The sequence below is a fragment of the Oncorhynchus keta genome, chromosome 11 (assembly GCF_023373465.1).
Source record: "Oncorhynchus keta strain PuntledgeMale-10-30-2019 chromosome 11, Oket_V2, whole genome shotgun sequence".
Taxonomy (NCBI): Eukaryota; Metazoa; Chordata; class Actinopteri; order Salmoniformes; family Salmonidae; genus Oncorhynchus; species Oncorhynchus keta.
In genome coordinates, this window is record NC_068431.1 from 45120828 (window position 1) to 45144263 (window position 23436).

Here is a 23436-nt window from a genome sequence, read left to right on the forward strand (position 1 = left end):
GCATTGGCTTTATTAGTCCTGATTCCTGCAACTAAACAATTTCTCGTTTTAAGCTCTGAATATCAGCTACCCAAATTTTTAGGACTTATCTTGTGCCTATTTGCTATGTGTTTCCACAGCTGGAAAGGCAGAAGTATTTTCTTTTTCGCTATGATCAGCTTATCAAACATTTTACGGACACAAACTTGAAACCACTGATCATGAGAATGGGGTGAAACTCCTGGACAACATTTGTGATTGCCCGTTCCGTATTGTCCATTCTACATTGACCGGTCCTGTTTTCAGGATATGTTGTTTGTTAACGGTAATGATTTATTTGATTTAGGTGTAAAAAGTGTCCTTCTCAATACATTGGCATTCATTTTATCTCCAGCCTGTAGGCTACAGAAAATGCCACATACTCTTTCTACCATATCCTGTATCAACAGCACCCTGGAAAGGCATGCTGGGAATGGACAAACAAAATATTTATTTTCCTTTGACAAAGTGGGCCGTATTACAGGGCCGTATCAGCGCTCACTCAAAAAAAAGACATATTCCACTGGTTGAGAGAAATTGTCATTGTTTTTGGGCAGAATTATGTGGGGTTTTATGTGTTGTTGTTGGAGGTGCGTCTTGGCCAGTTTAGCTCAGAAAATGCCGCCCTCGCCAATCTTCCGCCATAGGCCACCTAATCTGGCCTAATGAGCGGGCCGGCAGTGCTGGCAATTTAAAATGACTTCAATATGTTCGAATACCTAGCTAATCTACCGTAGACAATTTCACAAATGTAATGTTGTATCACCAGTCAGGCTGGACCTGGAGCCTTCAACCAACTGTCCCCACAACCTCTGGTGGCAGAGAAGGTCAAGGAGTAATACTTGACTAGATGATTTTAGCTACACTGATGTCCTTTGCATACGTGAAAGAATATAAACTACACACCACAAATTCTTCAAGACGGACAAAAGAAAACAGAACCAAATTACATTTCACTTTTTAATATGAATTTACATACCAAAATCCCCCCAAAGAGTTGTAATAAGTGACTAATCCTTTTATTTACAGTAATGAAAAAGGGAATAAGGGGCAGACTAACTATTGATAGAACATATTGACCTTGACCAACTGCATGATCAAGGCCTGCTCCTCCCCATCATCAACAAAACTGGCTTCATTATTGTTAACATGGGAATGCCCATCTCTGCTCCTGACAAATCTCAAATAATATTTGTACAGAAATACCCTTAACTCAAACAAAACAGGGTATTTATTTTAACATGGTCTTTATGTATTTTGTGTATTTCTCTGGAGATTAAAAAATATAGGATATTTTCCCAATAATGGCTAAAACTTTACATATTTTTACAACGATTGTGTAAAATTAACCATTCAGAACATTACATGACAAAACAGCCCACAGAAAACTGTATGTCAGCTCCTGGTCGGTGGTATACTGTAATATACACATGGTACAATATCAGAAATGACTTAGAAAATACTTGAAATAAGTATTCTACCAAATATATTTTTCTAAATGAATTTGTGATTTCAAATGGTTCACAATAGATTTGACGTCATTTTCCAATATGGACATTGGACAAAAATTATATTGCGTTGATACACACAATAACTTGTAAAACTATCAAAGTGTCACTATAAGGGGAGAAAAATCCCAAAGCAGTGAATTACAAATGGAACATGTCTTCAGTCCTCAGACAGGGAACCAAACATGCCAATTAAATATTTACTAAGGGCTTCTCTTTCCATTTTTACACATTGAATATTTACACCTTAGATTCCATATACGTTGAGCTACATTCTCTATGTCTTTAAACAGGATCAGGTATTCTTTGACTCCTTATCCATGTTCTCTTCTTTGTTCAAACACAACACATTAACAGTGACCGTGGCTCCCGGTTGTCCCAATGCATTGCGTTTTAGAGTCATTGGCCATATAGAACTCCTTGGTTGCCGTTTACAGCCAGAGTCCCCTTTCTCTGTTCTGGATGATGACGTCACCTCCAACTCTTTCACTCTGGTGTTCCTACCGTCTCGTTCCTGCTCCCCTTGCCGCTCACCCCTTTTAGTCTCTGTCTGGGGTGCTGGTGGTGGTGGGATGGAGGTGTCATATGTGTCTGTTGCCATGGTAACAGGGGACTCTTCCTGTAGCTGGAGGACCCTTGTCAGATCCGTGTCCTGCAGCTCCACATTAAAGGGCCGAGGGGCGGAGGAAGTGGGAGGAGAACCGCACCCTGTACAAGTCTAAACACAAGCAGGGGGACAAGAGTTGAATAAACCCGTTCTTCACAGGTATTTTATTTATTTATTAATCTCCACTGTCATCTATACTGATTCCTGTGAATCTTTCCAGTCTGAGGCGGGGTTGTAGCTACGGTCTCCAGTATGTGTCTGTGTGCTGACTTACAGGGCTGTTGATGGCCTGTGGCAGGCGTCCGGTGCCCATCCAGGGATGGACCTGGATCAGCTCTCTCTTCTGCTCCTCAGTGAAGCGCGGCTGCTGTTTCTGCACCGCCCTCAGTATCATACCATCCTCCCTGAGAACAGTCTCCTTGTCCCTTTAAAAATCACACACCGACACTCTTTCACATGTCCATAGATATGCCATAGTCTGTAAAAGGTGTATTAGTAGCAGAACGGTGAGCAGGCATTTCTCTTTTTCATAGTCTGTATGAATAAATAATATATAAATATACTACTACATCATTCATAAATACAATTACAATAGCATTTCATATTAATCATGACTACAATTGCCATGACAACAGTGTAGTGCAGTGACCATAATGAATTCTTACCTGGTGGGCATTTGGTACGTCATCATAACCTTGTCATCCGTGTTGGCCGCAAGGAGCCAGATAGGGTCCTGAAGGACATATTTCATGAGCTGGGCCTCTTCAGCCCCCCCTGGTGCCTGCTTATGGAAATGGTCGTTCTCCGACGAGTCAACGCTGCCAAAGTATTTGCTGGTGTTGCTACTTCCTGTGGTTGAAAAAGGAACACGTTCAGTTCATATCATGACATATCAGTCACAATATATAAACATCCTTTACCAATCACAGCGCTAACAAGAATAATCTGGGAGGTGTTAAACCCACTTGTGCCACTCCCTGAGGTGCTGCATCCATTAGAGCCAGAGCCTGAGGACCCGGAGGCAGAGGCGGCCGAGCCGGTGCCTGAGCAGGCGTCCTCCTGCAACAGTAGGTCTAGCAGGTCACTGGAGGTGGACATTGCGTCCTGGTCATCAGCATTATCCTGGAGGAAGAGAACACAGGAGAGACAGGGGTTAATGACTAGAACTCACTAGACTCAAATGAACCTTTTGGTAATTATATTTTCTAAATGGATTGCAGTTTAAAACTCACGTTATCGTCCTCTCTGTCGTCACCCTTAATGCTTCGCTTAACAGAGCCTTGACCTCCGAACTGTGATACCGAGCCAGGTGGGGGCAATGTCTGCTGCGCCCCTGTCGACATGCCCTCCTGGCGGTTGCCTGGCAACTCCTCCAGCTGTAGCAGGTTGAGGGGGGAGGAGCATCGCGACTGGAAGAGGGGCGAGTCTGTCCCCTCCAGGAGGGCTTGGCACGTGGACTGAGGGGTGCTGGAGCGGGAGTTGCCACGTTGGACAAAGGTGGGATCCATCTCGGGTAAGGCAAAGCTGGGAATCGGAATGGGATTTGGGAAAGGTAATGCTGGGCTGGGATCGTAACAGTGTTGGGGGATCATCGACAGAGTCGGTTTGACCTGTGACGGGTTGAGTTGAGCTAGGGCGGGACTAACACGAGGCATGCCATTCATCTGCGTCATAGCAGGGTTGAACTGAGCCAATCCAGGATTGAGTTGTGGTAGTGGGATAGTATGTTTGAACAGCGGTAGTGCTTGGTTAAGTTGTGCCATACCAGGGATACCGGGGCAAAGGTTCGGTATGGTTGTGTTATACTGAGGCATGGTGGTATTGAGCGTTGATACACATCCGTTGAGTTGAGGGAACATGTAGTTGGGCAGAACAACCATCATTGGGGGAGCCAACGGCATGGTATGCATGGGGTACGGTAAGCATGGCTGGGGGCTGGGGTAGCCCATCTGCATGGCATTGGGGTTCACTCCGGTGTGGCCCAGGACTTGTTGTTGCACGCTGGGGTAGAGTGGGAAGAAGGGCAGGACTCCTGGAGGGTACTGGGCCACGGCAGGAGGGAGACTGGCCTCAGAGGCGGGCCAGGAAGAGGACGAGGTCAGGGGTCCCTGCATCATCAGGGGTTGACCCATGGGGAACGTGAGGCCTTGGGGCCCCTGCCCTTCCCTCCTGAAACTACCGTTCATCCCACGCTGGGAGCCATCCTGCTGGTGCTTCAGCCTCTTTCCCCCACGGCCCCTCCTCCGTCCATGACCACCTGCTGGGTAGTCCTTCGAGCTGCACACTCCTGAGACAGAGACACAGAGAGGGAGAGACACAGAGAGAACACAGGGGTGAGCTGCATGGAAAAACAATGGTCTCTCATTCATATTACCTTTCAGTCATAATAAAAACCACATCTCCACTTGAAGTGTCCGTCTTACCTTTGGGTGTGGTGGTGAGTCCTCTCAGAGGAGGAGGGCCAGGGAGCAGCACACGGAGCTGTCCCAGGTCTCTGAACCGGCTCAGGAACACCTGTTCCTCCTGCTGGGTGTGGGCAGACAGCACCTCCTTGGTCAGACCCAGGCGGCCAGAGCATCCAGCTGACCTGCGCCCGTCCCTATCGGGCTGGGCAGGGCTGGGTGGTGCAGGGCTGGGCAGGGCCAATGGCCGGGGGGTCACTAACATTGTGATGGCGTTGTTAGTGGCTGGGGCTGGAGAGGTGACGGTGAGAGTGGGGGTGGCTGGTGTCTCCTCCATCATAACTATATCTGCAAGGAATAAGGTTGACAATACATCAGAGATGAGCGAGAAGAGACGGAGGCCAATAAGAGAGGTAAACAAACAGTCGGACAATAAAGGGATGTGACCTACCTGACTCTGGGGGCTTCTTGTCACCTACGTGGACAATGGTGCTGCTGAAGCTGCATTGGGACGTGACAGAGACCACACTCTCAGCCTTGCAGTGCAGCGCCAGAGGGCTCATCTGTGGCCCCCCTTTAGACCCTTCATTACTCTGGGGGCCTTTGAGATCTGTAAGGAAACACACAGTTAAGACACCAAAAATACACGCAGAGCATAAAAAGAGGCATTGAAAAAAACATAATTTGAGGTGTTTCAATGTGATCTTTATTGTGTACCTTTAGCTGTTCCAGGCAACTCCCTCTGCTTGTCATCGTCTGACGTTGATGACGTGGTGCAGGAGGAGGAGCCACATTTCCTTTTCACTGTGTTGGGGACATTGCAGCTCTCCAGGTAGCGTACGATGCTGTCCAGACAGTTGATCTGCTGGTAGGAGTAGTTGGCTGACGGGTCTTTCCTTGACTGCACGGAGGCCAGGGTTTTGGTTGGCCCCAGAGCTCCAATAGGTCCCAAGTCCTTGTTTAAATTCTCTGGCACCACCAGGGCTCCTGAGAGGAAGAATAACCGCATTATCTACGCTATACATTTCTAATTGGGACATTTTATAGAACAAAATCCTAAAACAAACTCATTATTTTTTAAATAATTCCAGGTGTTTACCAGTGTTGGCGTGTTTGCAGAGTGCTGGGCGGTTGCGGGACTTGGTGAAGACCTGCTGACCATTGGTCTTCACCATGTGGACGTCCTTACACATCTGCTGGAATGTCATCTGCTGCTGTGGAACAGAGATGGGGGAGAATTAGGCCTAGTTACAAACTAGTCAAACATTACAAACTAAAATGACCAAATCTTGTTACCTGATCAAATAGACAACAGAAACATGCGTGAGATTATGATTGTGTTAGTACTCACTGGTCTCTGGATGGTCTTCAGGATGAGCTCCTTGGTGGAGGGGCTGTTGCTGCCTGACGAGGAGCCTGGGCTGGGCCTCTGTGGGTGGGATCCGTGGGAGCTGCAGTAGCTCTGGGAGCCACCACTGTGGACAGGCTGCACCAGCACGCGGTGGATCTGCTCACTGAGCCTGGGGATCTCTGGAGACATGGCCCGCGCCTCCACCTCCACAGTAGGCGTGAACACATCCTCGTTCAGGGGACTCCTGTAGATGAGGGGAGAAGGACAAGGGAATGGGGTTTAGAACAAGACACGGCTTGATAGCTACACAAATAGGTTACAGAGCAGTTCAAATGTGGCTATTGCAAGGTTGTGAAGGTCATTGACGTAGCAGAGAGGTCAACTACTCACGTTCTGACTTTGTGTCGACCAACGATGAAGGCCACTTTGCGGCTCCAGGGGTTAACGAAGGAGGACCAGCTGGTATCTATGGTGAGATACTCCCCGTTCCGGGCACACATACGAAGGGGCGAGTGTTCAAAGGGCTGGCCCGCTGACTGGAGAACTGAGTGGAGAACCAAATATGTTAACATTTTGATTGAGTATAAGAACATAATCATTCATCCATTTGCTGGTTTATGAATCCTTACAGAACGTATAAGGCATGACTGTTGGACAGGAGTACTCACTCTTCTTGTGTATGGCCACCATGACAGGCCTGTCATCAGGGTGGAGGTACATGAGGACAGGGGTCCCAACCAGGTCCTGGGGCAGGTAGCCTAGCAACGGCACAGCCCTTTCATCGACTTCCTGAAAGAGACAGCTGGGGGTGTGGCTAGTGGTGAAAATCCTCTTGTCAGCTGGGATACGGGGAGCTTCATATCCTGAGTGCACCTTCTCAGCGATGAGCAGGCAGCAGGGCTGTGGCTGAGACATATCAGAGTCCCGCAGTGTCAGCTGGTAGGGGGTCATACGGAAGGGGTAGTACCGCACCTCCCCGTCGCTGTCCCTCCCACCACTGATACGGCAGAACATGGATTTCTCCTGGGTGCAGTCCACAGGGGAGGTCACTGAGGGAGATAGAGAGAGGAGAGATATTAGCACCACAACAATGTTTACATCACATACACAAATGTGATGAGCCATTTCCATGTGAATTCAGAGCTGAATTAGAGATGTGGAAACTTACTGGAGCCAGTACAGGAGGCCCAGGGGGGCAGGCGGCAGGGAGCCGTGCTGCTGTAGAAAGTGCTGACGTCCTGGGGGGCCAGCAGCTCAGAGAAGAGAGCTCCCTGTAGTCGCTCAGGTTTAGTGCGCAGCATGGGAGAGGCCTGGGGAGAGATGTACACCACCTTCCCAGAGAGGAAGGACACTCCAACAGAGAATGTGTCCTGTACAGGAGAAGAAACAGAAGTCAGAACAATGTTCGGTTGGGTTTAAGACCTGTTAGTCTGGTTCTAGTAGACAAAGATTGTTCTCTAGTTCCTACCGTGTTCTGGAGTGTGTATTCAGAGGTGATGTTGTCCAGTTCCTCTGTGGTGAAGGCTGAGAGGTCCAGACTGCAACCGTGGCTCTCTTCCACACTCCACTGGTGGTAATACTCCTGATTCGCTAAAAACACACACACACACATTCAGACAGTATTAAATAGCCATTATAGATAGAGAGTAGTCATGCTATTTCATGCTAAAGCCTCGCAGTATACATGTAGCAAAAGGCATGGCTGAAAAGGCAGTATCTTACCTCTGACTTGTTTGACACAGTTGAGAGCGTACTGCAGGGAGGCCAGAGTGCTGGAGCGGCCTTTTGTCCGGTGGTCTGCAGGCATGCGGATCTTCAGCTCCTTCAGGGCCTTGAGCAACTCTCTCTGGGTCTGCAGCCGGGCCGGCTGGCCACTGCTGCAGCCGCTGGTGGATGGGTGGTCCTGCTCTGAGCTGCCACTCAGCAGGCTGTAGACCATAGAGCTGTTGGGAGGGGAAGTGCTGTGGGAGTTGGAGCTGACCGGCCAAAATAACATGATGTTACTATCACTGCTGAGCATTCATTACAATAGTATAAGCGGTGTCTACCGGCTACCATCTGTACATGGTTGTGGTGTTTGGCGTATGTATTCTGTTAAAACTTTTTACCTTTTGCTCTCGGTTGTCTCCATGGCAGAGTCCTTCCCATTATGGGAGCTGCTGCAGGTTGATGCCTCATGCCCCATGTGACCTTCCACTTCTCTCTCGGCTGAGTCGTTCCCGCTCAAGTGGGCATCGGTGTCATCAGAGTTTGAGGACTTGCCCCCAGACCGAGTCCTCTGTCCATTTCCATTGGAGCTGCCAGTCTGACTCAGTCCAGACTCAGCGGACTGGGAGCATGCCTCTTGGCCTGCCACCGCATCTTCTGCTAAACCTACTCCACAAGTGTCATTTCCAGGAGTGGTGTATGCATTCTCATCACTCATAATAAGCCGTATGAGTGATTGACTATTGCTGTATGACAAAAAGTATCTGTCAAAACAGAGATGTGATACCCTGCCACTAGGTGGGGATACTAAACTTAGATTGAGTCATGGCTTGGAAAAGCAAAAATGAGAGAGAAGATATGGACAAAGTATGGACTGTATCTCATTGATCTTGAGTTTTTTTGTCAGGTCAAAGCTTATGAACCTGACAGGCCAATTGAAGAGAAGAGGGCCGAGCCTTTCTTTGTCCGTTTGCTCTTCCTCGTGTGTCCACACTCAGTGCACTAGATGATTCGGTAGGATTCCTGCTAGAAGAAATCATTCACAATCATGAGTGGTGAGTCACGTGAGATCATGAGTCAGACATCTGTGTAAACACTAGTATATCTAACTTCACTACAACATTACCAAAAAACCACATCACTGTAAAGGCAATAGTTAACTCAAATCACATATGTACATAACTAAATTGCTTGATTTCAAGTCGCCTAAAGTCATGTGTATCCAAGTATGGACAGGCTCAAAGAACTTGATCTCCATATATAGGACATAAAAATAAAATCCCTGTCAAGAACCGTAAGCTGACAATAACAGGTAACCACCAAATGCAAGAGAAAGTGACTTTGTAGTCCATTTCTCTATCTGGCATGTCTTGTGGGTTACTGTAACTAACAGGATGACACCGCTGTGGGATTTATTGTTGACGACAGTGAAGGCAACGTGCCTCTACTAGACTAGGGCACATAGCTAGCTAGGTCCCGAATGAGCTCATGGATTTATTCTACCTGACACAATCCTGGTAAAAGATGAGTCTCGCTTGTACGAAACACGAACTGACCAATAAATATTAAACTGTATCTAGCTAACTAGATTCACACACACACAAAAAAAAACTTGTTTTACACTCTTGCCATGCCACAACAATGCTTCACTTGCTAATGTCAATGCTGATCATTAAAAAAAACATAAACATGTAACGTTAGCGTGGCGCAGCAGTCTATGGCACTGCATCTCAGACCCTGGTTCGATTCCAGTCTGTATCACAACCGGCCGTGACTGGAAGTCCCAATCTTTAGTGTTTGTCCGGGGTAGGGCGTCATTGTATATAGCAATATATTCTTAACTAACTTGCCTATTAAAATACATAGATAACTGTAAGCTACTACAACCAAATAGCTAGCTAACGTTAACGAAACCATAGTTAGTTCTTGATCAGAGTTGACATTCTCACCTTATTCCATGAAGAGAAAATACGTTCCGAGGCAAACACTATTGAAACTTATTCCACAGTGTATTCAGTAGGTTTACAATTATTATTATTTATTTTTTTAATTGCAGAAACCCGAAATGACATCTTCAGCGACCTGGTCCAATGTTAACAGACTGCAAGACAAGTAACACACACACTGAACAAAACCTCACATTGTATTCGCAGTACTGGGAGGGAACACGCAAAAGCACACGTGATGACGCCCCTTGTCTGCTCCCATGTGTGGCATTGATTGGTCCTCAACTGACTCCGACTCTGCTCGAGCCAAATATACCACGCCCAGCGAATGCATTCATTGGTTGAGTAGGGCGGTGTCCTGACTGCACGGGGCTCTTCTATGCTTCTCTATCACGTTGCCCCAGCGGTGCTCTCCGTTCAGAACGTCAAAAACAACATTTATTGGCAACGTGCCACTGCCAATGTTCTGAATTAATGTAATTTCTTTATTGTTTCCTTGCGTGTTTTCCCTAACCACGAAACAGGCATGTTTACGACTTTTCTTTGTATCATTTTGAGTCATGGATAAAATATATATATTTTTAAATGTAACCTTTATTTAACTGGATATGTCTGAATATGGATATGTCTGACTCAATTCCAGACATATCCAGATAGGTCTACGTACTACAACCCTAAATTACACTAAATAAGTGCACACATGCTACTGCAGCAGTATGACTAGCCACACATATCAACCCCTTCCTCCCCAAAATTCTACCCTACAGCCATAATTCTACCCTAAAAATGTAATTCAATCAAATAGGCTTACATTGTCAATCAGTTCCATTCCCTAGAATTGTTTTTTGATTGTAATTGTTCCTAGATCCTTATGATACCTTCATTCTTTATATTGTTTAGATTCCCTTTGGGACATTAAATTGTCCTCTCATCTAACCTCTCCTGAGCAGTAACATCATCAACATGTGTTGTGTAGCTGGACTACTGGGGCTGACCATATGGAGTAACACATGGGGTGACATGCATTCAGAAATTCATGAAGTAAAACTCTCTAGACATTGTGAGGGGATATATACCTCAACACTCATGGCAAACCAATGAAATGTTGAATAGAACCTATATTTCCTATGGCAAAAGTGTATACATCTGTGTTATAATAATTCTATGAATGTGCTGCCCAGTCCAATTACATCCAACTTTGTCTGAGTGTACTGACCACACTGCTTTCTTCTGCCTTGGTCTTTTGGTTCATGCACTGATTCTTTTTGGACTGGATTCACATTGTTGGTGATCTGAACACTCAATAAATGTCATATTGACTAACGTGAATGGGCAATCTTCCACAGTAACCCTATCTATCTAGCCTAAATATAATTGTATGTTCCACATCTTCTCTCCAGGACGATTAGGCCCTAAATAGGTGAGCGATTGTGTGTGATTCATACATTCCACTTAGGCTATGAGATACCTGGCTATCTGCAAAATAAGAGTTGGTGAGGACAACTTACAGTGTAGATATTTCACGTTGTTGGTGTGTGCTTCATCTATTTCCAGCTTAAATTCCAGTGAGATATACCATCCTGTCTTGATGACATATGTAGTCAAACAAAATATATTGGTTTGCAACACAGTTCAATTATATTTGGACCCATTTTAGCATAGATTTTCTTTAATGTCATCATTGTTTTTAAACACGCACACACACACACACACACACACACACTGGGAACAATAAACACAGGTCATCAGAATGATTGTTTTTCCAATATATATATATATATTTCCATGATGTTCATCAATATAACAAGACATTGATCGATTTACACTACAATTGTTTTTTTTATGTACTTCTGGTTTTCAATTGGTATCCTGTGGTACATTGTAATCCACCTTGTTTTTAATATCCAATCCCATTCAAAACAAAAACATAATAAATAAATCAATAAATCAAATAAAACAGACTGAACCGAACACATTACCCATGATCCCCCAGTCTATTCCCTCCTGAAAGACCAGGCAAACAGAGGTAATGTGGACTGTAAACCTCCCCAACACCAGTCCCAAAATAACAAAATAATATTCCCTCCACAAAATGAAGTTCAAACAAAATATAAACATAGTAACAACAGAGGAATCTGTCTTGAATTGTACACCATTCTAAGCCTTCTGGACATTTTTTTCCCCAATAACATCCCTTCTTCTTGACTTGGTTGATACGATTAACATAGAGAACATGTCTTTATTTAATCTTTCCTTCTCTTCCGATGTACACACAACCTAAGCCAATGACATCATACCAAAGTTATTACTAACTTTATGCAAAATACAAAGGAAACATTTGGTCCAAAAATAAAAAATAAATGTAATGTGTATTGGTGAGAGCATTGTGATTTTATAGCCGACCTGTGAAGGATCAGTGCCTCAAAAGGTTCCCTCCTATGTTGAAGTCACTGAACACCTCTTAGTGTTAGCAATAACACAATATTCTCCACCACATCATATCCTAGCCCCCCCAAAATACACCCAGAATACAACATAAAAAAAGTGTCAGGACATTAAAAGTTGCGCACACCCATCCTTGCGGAACAAAAAAAAGCAACAGAAAATGAGCACTCACATAACATCAATTTGTCTATTTTTTTTAATCTAAATTTGCTGAGCACTTTAAGGACAACCCTTGGATTTGTGAACAGCACAGGAGTCCTACCCCGACCAGTGGTGTCATGAGATAATAACTCAAAGGTGGCATTCTTTTTTTTGTCACCTTCAAAATAAATTCGAATTATTTGCTATTCCAATTTTTATACAGCTTTCGTGAATTTTCTTGACCTCACCCAGTAGATTTTGATGAACTGTTCTAATCTCCGACCTGAAGAAATAGGACCCCCCTTCCCCCAAACACACCCCCACACTACAACACCAGACAATACAGACTTTTTTATGCATGTTTTGTTTGTTTTGTTTAACAGCTATAGATAAAGTTAATATTTTATTTCATCTGTAAATTGTTGTCAGCACGACAGCGACACACACAAGGAGAGGAGTTGTGCTATTATTGTTATAGGAGCTTGTGTCTAAAGACTTGGTACAGATTAAAGTAGTCTTATGGAAGGGGGCTGAAGCACGTCTTTTTGTAGGTTTTGTTTCTCTTGCATATCTTCAAATAGCACATTATGTCATCATCTATTTGCCAACATGAGCTATTGAATAAGATCTGAAAGGGTTAAACGGTCATGTGACTTTAGGTATTTTGGGTTAAGGGTACGCTTTCAAAAACAGGGGAGTAAGGATTGCTGTTAAAGTGACTCGGGTAAAATATGTTGTGTCCCTCTACTTGTTTTTGATGGCAGTTGGCAGCAAGAACATCTAGTCTTTGGTAATTTTCCTCTGAATTAGTTTAGCTCTAGTTAGGTAGAATAAAGAGGAAGGGTGGGGCTGGGAGATAGGCTTTGCTGGGAGATAATGTGGTAAGGCCATTTCCTTTTACATGTGTCTGATAGAGATAGTTAAAGAGCGGGAGATAACAATAGAATGAGAAAGAGAGAGAGAGAGAGCAAGGAAGTATATGTGTGTGTTATTTGTAACATATTATGGGTGGTTGGGGGGGCTCTGCCAGTATACATGTAGCATAGGAATATTCCTTGAGCACAAATATGGAAAATCTTACCAGTCTGAAAGATAGTCAGTGGGCTGATCTGTTACCTCCCCACTCTGCTCATCTAATTTAGTTGTCATGGAAACAGCTTGCCCTCACCGCTGATGTCTAAGCGGCCAAATCTGTCAGGATAAACTAGGGATATTCCCAGGACGGGCAGAGCTTCAACAACACACACATCCCCAGTGTAGGATCCTGAATCAATGAGGAGAAATAGGTGGGAATGGTGGGACAGAGGCCAAGAGGTCGTGTTAAGGTGGCCTAACCTATGGGAACAACTGTATTATCCACAGGTCCAGTAGTCTTTCTGTTACTACTCATAAAGTAGACTAACAGAGCTGGCAGATATATAGCATTAGAAACCTGTGGAAGCTGCTAAGGGGAGGATGGCTCATAATAATGGCTGGAACGGTGCGAATGGTATGGCATCAAACCATGTGTTTCCACTCATTCCGCTCCAGGCATTACCATGAGCCCGTCCTCCCCAATTAAGGTGCCACCAACCTCCTATGCTAGAAACAGATAGCACTAGAAACAGTTAGGCCTATACAGGAGCATGGGACAAGAGGTGACCATGCAAGAGCAATCCACTAAGAACAAATCAGTAAGGGCACCAAAGAGAAAATGGCAGAAAACAAAAGCTTCTCCCTAGTTGCTTGGCAGTGTTTAACTTACAGAGCTGAACCACAAAAGTGCACGTACACACACAACACACAGAGGTAGAGAGGAGCTCACTGCTCATAGCAGTTAGTGAAGTCCTGATTGAGTTCAGTCTCCTCTTTACCTATCTGCTTCAAACAAACACACAAATATACTATATAAAATATACGCTATTACTATGTTTAAAAAAGAAAAAGACAGTAACTAGGGAGAAAATGTAAGAAAGATAGAGAGAGAACCAGTGCACTAGCAAACGCTCCCTCGAGCTTGTGTGTATACTATGACTGCTTTTCATGACGTTTCTTGGAAAGTTCACTTAAGGTTTACAGCAACTCTTAATCCGTCAACGAAGCTGGCCCCCATAGGCCAAGTTAGTCCCTTTCTCTAGATCATCATTTTCTACTACTGTATGTCCATGCCAGTTGCTTCATCCATCTTCATACTTCTACCTTCACTTTCAAATAAGGCTGAGTTGTCTGTGTATGTGCTCATCAATAGGTGAGGTTTTGCTGCATGAGGTTCTCTCTCGGCCGGTCATGCGGTTGACCAGACAGACAGCGCCATCAAAAACAAGGCTCTTTGTGCATTTCACACCGCCTCCCCCTTTTCAGTCAGCCTCTCCCCCTACACAAAATAAAGAGTGTATGGGAATATTTTGACCGTAAAAAATCATCAATGTGATACGTTTTGATCAGAGACTAAGGCTTTACTGTGTCCGCATTTTTGATCCCTTAGTATAAGTATCCTTTTTAGCTATTTGTTAGTAATGACATCTCTGTAGGATTTGGTGTATTGTCACAGCAACGTTATGCAATGTTATGTTGCTGAAATGAAAAAATGAAACAGGTTCAAATCCTGATCCACCAAACAAAAACTAGCAAGCCCTCATTTTTTTTTATATCAATATTGTTATTTTTCAACTCTGGCTTGTTAGATTGATATAATATTTATGATCACTTCATATATAGTTTTTTTAAAGATACTTACATATACATGTGCTACACTGACAGCGTTTGTACTAGACAGCAATGGAGGAATGTTCTCGAAATAAGACACTAAATAAGTCAAATAAAAAACATCTACAGACATTGGTCCAATTCCATTGGCAGTTAATAAAGAGAAGGTACATGACCGGGAAAAGAGAAACAGGCAAAGAGAGACAGAAAGAAAGAGGAGGAAGAAAGGATTCTAAAGAGACAGTATGGCTAAAGGTTGTAGGAGAGAGAAAGAGAAAAGAGAGAGAGAAGCAAAAGATGGAGAACAGGACGGGAATATTGATTAAGTACCTCGGTTAAAGGAGACAAACTCCACTGTGCAAAGATGCACCTATACTCTGTGGGAGACAGAGCAAGACAGAGAAAGCCAGAGACAGGCAGAGACAGTGAGAGAGAACGTGCAAGATATACACACTCTGATTAATAGGCAGTAGTTCAAATCTGAAGCATAAGTAAAATTAATACAAAAATTAAAAAATACAAAACGCACACCCACACACAACCTACAAAAACATTATATCAGAATAAAATTCCTACAAAGAACTATATATATATTTCATATCTGGTATATAACAATTATCGCCAGGGTCATCATTTTCTTTTCTGTCGTTGTCATCGGTAACAATCACAACAAGTATTGGGTTCTGAGTATGAATGACGGATTAGAAAAGCAGGAAGTATTTACAAAGAAGGCAGGGCCACAGACTCACAGGACAAAAATTGACAGGGGTCCAGAGGTGAGGCGGTGGAAGCGGGGGCTGAGAGGGTTCAGGGGGTTCTGGGCAGGGTCATATTGAGACTATTTGGGGAGCAATTTAATGAATTCATCACCAGTGGAAATTTTTGTTGTTGTTGATTTGAAGGGTTTTCTCTTGCAAGGAAGCGGGCAGTCTCGTGTGCAGACTGGGGTCGGAGCCACTCATCTTAAGTGCTGAAGTAGACTAGAGAGAGAGAAAAACAGAGAGAGGGAAAGAGAGAGAGAGAGAGAAAGAGAGAAAGGGAAAGGGATGGTGAGAAAAAGACTAATACTGAAGCACAGAGTATATCTTAATTCAAACTGCCATGGCAGGGAGAGTGTGGGTGTGACCCTTACCGATGATGACGATGAGGACAATCGCACATATCAGCCCCAGGATAATCATCATCTAGAGGAAGCAGAGTTTTGTATGTTTTAATGTATTATGGAGCCCCATTGGCTGCTGCCAAGGCAGCAGCTACTCTTCCTGGGGTCCAGCTAAATTAAGTTGGACATGGAGAGGTAGTAAAACAGGGGGGATGGGACATGTGGTAAATCATGATCATCAAGTCCACTGTGTGGACCATGGAGCTACAATCCATTTCATTATGTTTTAACATTCATCTTGAAAGCCTCAAAGGAAATTACTATTATCATGAATAAATGTGGACCAAAGTACATCTTTATGTATCTCAATGTAGCCCTTACCTTGGCGTTCTTCCACCAGTACTTGTTCTTGAGTTTTGCAGCACTGGTCTCGAACTGTGAGGCTCCAGCCTGCAGGGCATCGGCCCGATCATCTAGCTCTGACAGTTTCTGATCACGCTCCAGAACCTTATCCACGTTTACACGCATGATATCCACCACCTGGGGAGGGCAGACACACGGGCCGAAAACAGGGACAGGGTAAATCCCTCAATCAACTCAGACTGAGTTGTGTTATATCCACAGTATATTTTTACACAATGTATTGACTGTTGACCTAAGTGTGTTGGACATGCATTCATCCAGTCCATGTCGGCTTGTGACTATTCACAACGTGTGAAGAAGGTTCCGATATTTCTGTGGGTCAGGATGTGTGTAATACAAGGTGAGTGTGTCTGCATGTTCCTCACCTCATCCACCTGAGCCTGTGTCTGTTGCAGGCGGCGGTTGCTGGTGAGGTTTGGAGGGGGCGCCGCTCCATCTGCGGGGGCGCCGGCGGCAGCTGGGGCAGACCTGTCAATCAAACACAACTCGTCAGTTTATTCACCTTCAACGGTGTATGAATGACCGTGTAGTAACGCATGCATCTACTAAATAGGCCAACCTGTCCCTTTGGAATATAGAAGTAAAAACAAGTTACTATCAAATCATGGCTGATTGGAATTATCCACCGTCACAGCACTCACTGAGGTAGAATCTCAACGTTATAGGTTTGAATCAAGTCAACAGCTTCATGATGACTGAATGATTGGAAAATGAGGCAGAATATCTCTCTTTAATGAGCCTCAACAACAGGCTGAATGGTTTACTAATCCTGAATTAAAAGGGCCTGGATAAAAGGATCCACCAAGCATGAAATACAATTATGTGTATCCGCTTTGCTTACGGCCCTTTCCAACTGTATCCATAACACACACTACTAAAGCACATTCAAAGCTGCTCTGAATTAATTAATTCAAACCATCACTTTCTATGTTCCAAGAAGGCTTCGACATCTGAAAGCTGAATAAAAAGCTGAATAAATTGATAAATAATGCTCTCAATAATGCCAGAAATAAAATGCTTTACAAGACAATAAAAATAAAGCTATCTGTCCTAACTGCACCCTCCTCAAGAAAACATCAAGATGACCACGAAGCCATATATTCTGCATACCATATCTGACAGACACCATCCTATCCTACAACCCTCCGCTGGGCATTGTTAGGGTTGTGCTAAGGGGAAACTAATGGACGACAATCAAAAGTCCTGAAGCAATTACTACATGTCTGGTCCTATCAATCTATTCTGACCATCTATGTTGACCATCTACAACTGAGTACAGTAACTCACTCTTTCTCACCAATCTATCTGAATGTGGTATCTTTATTTTCATTATGATCTCAATGCAGTTGTTCTTTTTTCTAAACCTTGACTATGGACTAGATTAATCTACCATTAGGCCTAGTTGTAGAAAAGATGAAAAGGCACTGGAAAGCCTACTGGCAAGGCCAAAAACACTATGATGCAAATGTGTATGCTGGGTAGTCCTTCCTTTGCATGCCCTCATTGCTCTGATAGTTCTGCTGAATTTGTGTTAGTAACTCACTGTGTGGACCATGGAGCTGAGCTGTGTTAGTAACTCAATGTGTGGACCATGGAGCTGAGCTGTGTTAGTAACTCACTGTGTGGACCATGGAGCTGAGCTGTGTTAGTAACTCACTGTGTGGACCATGGAGCTGAGCTGTGTTAGTAACTCAATGTGTGGACCATGGAGCTGCGCTGTGTTAGTAACTCACTGTGTGGACCATGGAGCTGAGCTGTGTTAGCAACTCACTGTGTGGACCATGGAGCTGAGCTGTGTTAGTAACTCACTGTGTGGACCATGGATCTGAGCTGTGTTAGTAACTCAATGTGTGGACCATGGAGCTGCGCTGTGTTAGTAACTCACTGTGTGGACCATGGAGCTGAGCTGTGTTAGTAACTCACTGTGTGGACCATGGAGCTGAGCTGTGTTAGTAACTCACTGTGTGGACCATGGAGCTGAGCTGTGTTAGTAACTCACTGTGTGGACCATGGAGCTGCGCTGTGTTAGTAACTCACTGTGTGGACCATGGAGCTGCGCTGTGTTAGTAACTCACTGTGTGGACCATGGAGCTGAGCTGTGTTAGTAACTCCTTGTGTGGACCATGGTGCTGAGCTATGATAGTAACTCACTGTGTGGACCATGGAGCTGCGCTGTGTTAGTAACTCACTGTGTGGACCATGGAGCTGAGCTGTGTTAGTAACTCACTGTGTGGCCCATGGAGCTGAGCTGTGTTAGCAACTCACTGTGTGGACCATGGAGCTGAGCTGTGTTAGTAACTCACTGTGTGGACCATGGAGCTGAGCTGTGTTAGTAACTCACTGTGTGGACCATGGAGCTGAGCTGTGTTAGTAACTCACTGTGTGGACCATGAAGCTGAGTAACATACGTATATCAAAGAGGAGGCATCCTTTTGTGTCTTACTGTGGTAATGGAGTATATTGTGTCCCTCCAGTATTTCCAGCACCCATGTAGAGCAATAGTCATGTAACTGTAACTTCAACCCAATTTATAGTTCACGTTCTATAAATGGATTCAGGCTTTAGTAAAGTACTAGTGTTCATAATATCTTTAGGCTACATACTGTATGTGAGAGTGAGTATCAAGCTTAACTTGGTATTTAATTTTAAGTGTCTGTAGCCTTTTCATTATAGTACTATCATAGGTTCACAACTTAAGGATAAGTGGGCTGTAAATAATGCACAGCATCGACCATGAACCGCTTTCAATCTCGTTTCTCAACTACATCTTGAGGTTGCTTCCTGCCTGTAGTGACCCCCTTCCTCCAGCAGAGTGAGACAAAACTCTGTATAAAGGTCACCTTTAAGGCCGTGACACACAGAGCTAATCCTCATGTGGCTACAAATCCTTCTGTACACTCATGTTTTCAGTTGCATTTGTCAGTCCAAAGCAAGCGCTGTCTGGAAACACTAATTTGATGTGTTGAGTCACCTTGCCACATTAATCATTATGCTACCCAACTCGTATGTGGTCTACTGGGAGCCTCCATTATGTTGATGTTTAGGACGTGTTCTTTCTCATGTCGATTACAACAATTCAATTTTTAGAGGCCAAATCCTACCCAGACTCGTTCACCTTCTCTGCGGAAGAGGCCATCGTCATTGTGCAGCGAGCAAACGAGAGATGAACGATGGACGAGGACGTTATTGGCAACTCCCCTAGTGTGTTTTGTACATCATCCCCCACATTGCTACAACAACCATTGTTTTCTCGGGGCCTCAGATAAAAGAAGAGGGCGGATTGTGTGTGTGTGTGTGCACAGTGACGGGGAACATATTCAAAGGGCACGACGAAATGGATTGTGTAGGCTTTCAAATAAGAGTAATGGAGTGTCGACAGCAGTCTGGGGGGAACCCAGGGCAAGGTCTACCTCACATTCACAACGTCCTCCACCAACAGGGTGAAAAAAAATGTCCCCTTGTCAAGACCATGGCCAGTAAAATGGTCTTATTCCCTTTGAAAACAGCTCGCATGCTCTTCTGAATTATTATACAGACACGACGATCGGCCTTTTGTTATTAATAGGCGACAACATTAATCACGTCTTTCTTTCGTGCTTTATTGGGCTGTATATGGCCGATTGCCATAGACATGTTGATGAAGCTTTTACAAATCGTCTCTCACGCACGAGACAGCGCATACACACCATAGCCACAAAAACAGTGGACTCTAGTCTACAAGTCTGTTTCAGCACTGTTGGGGAAGACAGCGAAAGGCAGCGCTGTCCAGTGCTGGCAACGGCTTTGCATAGTTCCCAAAATTTGCCTAATGCAGTTAGCTTTTCTATTTATTTTTTATCAAGGGGGGTTTCATATTTGTTGAAAGGGTCCTCAATTTCGTCTAACATCAATGTCACCGCCAGTTTATCGCGGGAATTACAGTGAGAAAATAGGATACAAATGTATATGGCTAGATTTGTTTATCAACAGCATGTTGACGATGTAACGCTAACATTTGTTGCCTGGCCTCAATTAGATGCTGTCTGTTTCAGCAGCTTGTTCGTATGCACGTATCGACAGAGAAGAGAATGCCACGGCCATCTTCCCTGACAGTGAAAAACAACTGCCTCCTGTAGCCTAGCAGTCGCTAAACAAAAACAACCTCAGACGACTGAACCTGGTATAGCTTGTCAAGGAAAGGAGCGGAAACGGCCACATCCCCGGTGTACCCTTGAATCATCAAATTAAATAGGCTACATTTAATTGCCCGTCCTTGCTTGACAATCGACAGATATGAGCGTCAGTTACCCCCACCCCCACAGTTGGTTAGCAATATCACGTAGGCTAAGCCCATAATATGGCTAATGATAGTCTACCCTACTACATCCATTACATCCAAGATAATATGGATGTGTTGCTTCTCTAAGAAGATGTTCAACATGTTGAATGGGAGAAAATGTGTTATTAGGTCCAAATTGCTTAGCCTATGATACGTGTATATTTAGCCGTAGGCCTATACATTCATCTGTGGCAGAAACCAATGCATACGTCCAAATAAGCAAATGAGATATTTGTAGGTTTCTACTTCCAATTCCAATTTTCAAATGGATATACATGCGAATACACGGACGTCAACCCATTCAAATCAAACCAGTCCAATCTGGAGAAAAGGCGTGCGTGTTCAATTCCAATGATAAGAACATATATATTTTACATTTGAATAAATATAACTAACTCATCATAACTAGGCAACATGACTGAATATTTCGTAAAGAAATGTGGCTGACAACAGGGGCCAACCACCGAAGAGTCGCCTAACCGTTATTCGACGCCTATGGAATAGACTATAGGCGAATGTTGGATGCTATTTAGCCTATGTGTATTGTCAGTAAATGTTCATAAATAAACATCCCACAGTAAATCAACACATTTATCCTGTAATTATAGGGTTCTTTAACCCTGACGCACGATTAAAATGCAATAGGCCTATATGCCTTGGAGACAATGGTTAATTTCATTTCCTTTCTAAAATCATTTCTGAACAACAAATAGGCTTGCATTCTGCTACCCAACGAGCACGGATAAATAAATACACATAGGCCTAGACATAACAACAGGCACACAAAGAAAATAAACGTCACACAGAGGCAACAGTGTGATACTCACATTTCTTATGGTGGTTTATTAATGCAGGCTACGCAAGTCCGACTGGAATGTATTTGCCTAATAAGTGGCTGTTGAGTGGGTTGCCTTCAGCGCTCTTTTTCCCTCTCGCACCCTCTCAGTCGATTCACTCTTCTGGCGTTTTCAATAGGAGGGAGTGATAATGTTTACCACCAAATTGATTTTATTCCCCCGGTGTAAATATTCCCTTTTTCTCAGTTCGTGTGCTTATTTTATGCCGCACCTCGCCAATGTATTTGTATAATAACTCAGCTACCACTGGTCTCCTCTGTGTCACTACTGTAATGAACAAGTAATAAATACGCTTGTGTAAGGAGAACAAAGATGGCTTGATGACGTCATTCGCCATCCAGGGAGCCGCAGGTTGAAAGGGTTTTGTCTTTTCGTAGCAGGTTTAGGATCATTTACTCGGCATGCTAGGTGAATTAACTTAACCGGTTAGGAAAATTAGGTTACATTTAGGAAAAGGGTTAGCTAAAATAAAATACAACATCTACGTTTGACTTCAATTTGACAAAAACTGTGTCCCATCTAGATAGGACCTATTGAAAAGGGTGGGGAACCCTAACCCCTACGCTTACACTACCCACAACCCTTACCTAACCTTAACCTTTAGGTTTTAAATTTCTACTTCAATGGCGGGGTATGGACGTCCCAGGGATCCCAGATTGCACAACTGTGACATGGCAGTGTGTCCATGTACAGTCAAGCGTTAGCAGGGGTTAATCCATTTTGAAATCCATATAAATTATAACGGGATTAAACTATGTCATTGAAAACCTATGCGATTAGTTGAAAAGGCACAGTAGCCTACTGTCATTTTGATGGTGGAAGACTCGTTTGAGGTGGATGAAACGTCAACAAAATGGCGTTCCTTGAAAGGGGGTGGGGTGAAACTCCAGCCTAACGTTGAAACTCGCAGGTTAACCCCGATCATTTCGATGTACCATCTACCAGTAGGATATGAACATTCCAAATGGCAACATTTGAAGCCTACCAACCCAACATGGTAACACTACTGATTGGTTGTGCAAGAAAAAAATAATGGTAGAGAAAAACGCAGAGTGAATTCGGAAAGAGTGGGACATCATATAAACTGGAACATCTTAATCCTGATGCGTTTATTTCTTGCTCCGAAATTTCAGATAGAAAATGGGTGTAGTTATACAACGTGCCACGTTCAACCAGTTGGCAAATTGGAAATCTCCGAGTTTCCTAGTTCCAACTAGTATGTGAACTCGGCGTAAACACAACAGGAAGCACATTGTAAAATCATGGGGGGCAGTTTGAATGGTAGGCCTAATGTCGCATTCATATTCTAGTCGGAACTAGAAACTTTGACATTTCCGACATGCTAACTGGTTGTAGTTATACACCTACCGTGCTGCATTCAACCAGTCTGACATTTCAGAGTTTCCTAGTTCCGACTAACACATGAAAGCGGCTAGTCAACAACGGTTCTGGCTGGGATCTTACCTCAGGACTCTGAGGCTGATCCCAGTCGACCTGCGAGCCCCAGTCTCTTTCCTGCTACCCCCGCACTACGCCCAGCTCCAGAAGTTTTTAAGACATTTTAAACTGGAAAAAGAAACAGTCATGGTCTTAATAACAAAAAAACACTCTCTTCTCTCTCTTGTGCAGGATCGGGAACCAGAATGTCCAGTGCGCGGGCTCGCTATAGGTGAGCCCACAACGGTTTGGCGCAACGTGGCCCATCCTGTCTCCTGTATCGGCATCGGGACCTGTCCTGGTTGGTCGCCCACGAGATCCTCCCGGTCAGGGCCGTTATGCACTCACAGGGCATGGCGAGGACATCCGCATGCCCCCGACCAGGCTGCAGCCAAGAAGAGTCGGTGAGGCACATGCTCTGGGAGTGCAGAGCCGCCAGGGACCTGTGGAAGGAAGCAGGCCCCCTGATCACCTCGTGTCTGCCAGCAG

The 23436-nt window shown here is 44.2% G+C and overlaps 2 protein-coding genes across 5 annotated transcripts; both read right to left on the reverse strand.

The window, feature by feature from the left end:
- Positions 1 to 964: 964 nt before the first annotated feature.
- On the reverse strand, positions 965 to 9756 carry LOC118390322 (period circadian protein homolog 1-like). Of its 4 annotated transcripts, none has more exons than XM_035780769.2 (17): positions 9543 to 9755; positions 7995 to 8616; positions 7609 to 7829; positions 7355 to 7476; positions 7055 to 7256; positions 6555 to 6935; positions 6277 to 6430; positions 5887 to 6130; positions 5635 to 5749; positions 5253 to 5522; positions 4987 to 5145; positions 4557 to 4883; positions 3366 to 4420; positions 3099 to 3255; positions 2799 to 2982; positions 2408 to 2558; positions 965 to 2244 (listed from the first exon to the last, which is right to left on the reverse strand). In XM_035780769.2, exons 2-17 carry the CDS (start codon positions 8309 to 8311, stop codon positions 1822 to 1824), a joined length of 4482 nt encoding a protein of 1493 aa, XP_035636662.1. In that variant the 5' UTR covers positions 8312 to 8616; positions 9543 to 9755; the 3' UTR covers positions 965 to 1821. The 4 variants fall into 4 exon arrangements, 3 of the variants coding, with proteins under 3 accessions (XP_035636662.1, XP_035636660.1, XP_035636661.1); XM_035780767.2 differs by having other exon boundaries at positions 7609 to 7862; positions 9543 to 9754; XM_035780768.2 differs by having other exon boundaries at positions 7609 to 7862; positions 7995 to 8619; positions 9543 to 9754.
- Positions 9757 to 11293: 1537 nt separating this feature from the next.
- LOC118390323 (vesicle-associated membrane protein 2) lies at positions 11294 to 21799 on the reverse strand. Its single transcript, XM_035780770.2, has 5 exons — positions 21481 to 21799; positions 16701 to 16803; positions 16294 to 16452; positions 15943 to 15994; positions 11294 to 15790 (listed from the first exon to the last, which is right to left on the reverse strand). Coding segments are annotated over exons 1-5 (333 nt in total). The 5' UTR covers positions 21483 to 21799; the 3' UTR covers positions 11294 to 15773.
- Between the last annotated feature and the right edge of the window lie 1637 nt (positions 21800 to 23436).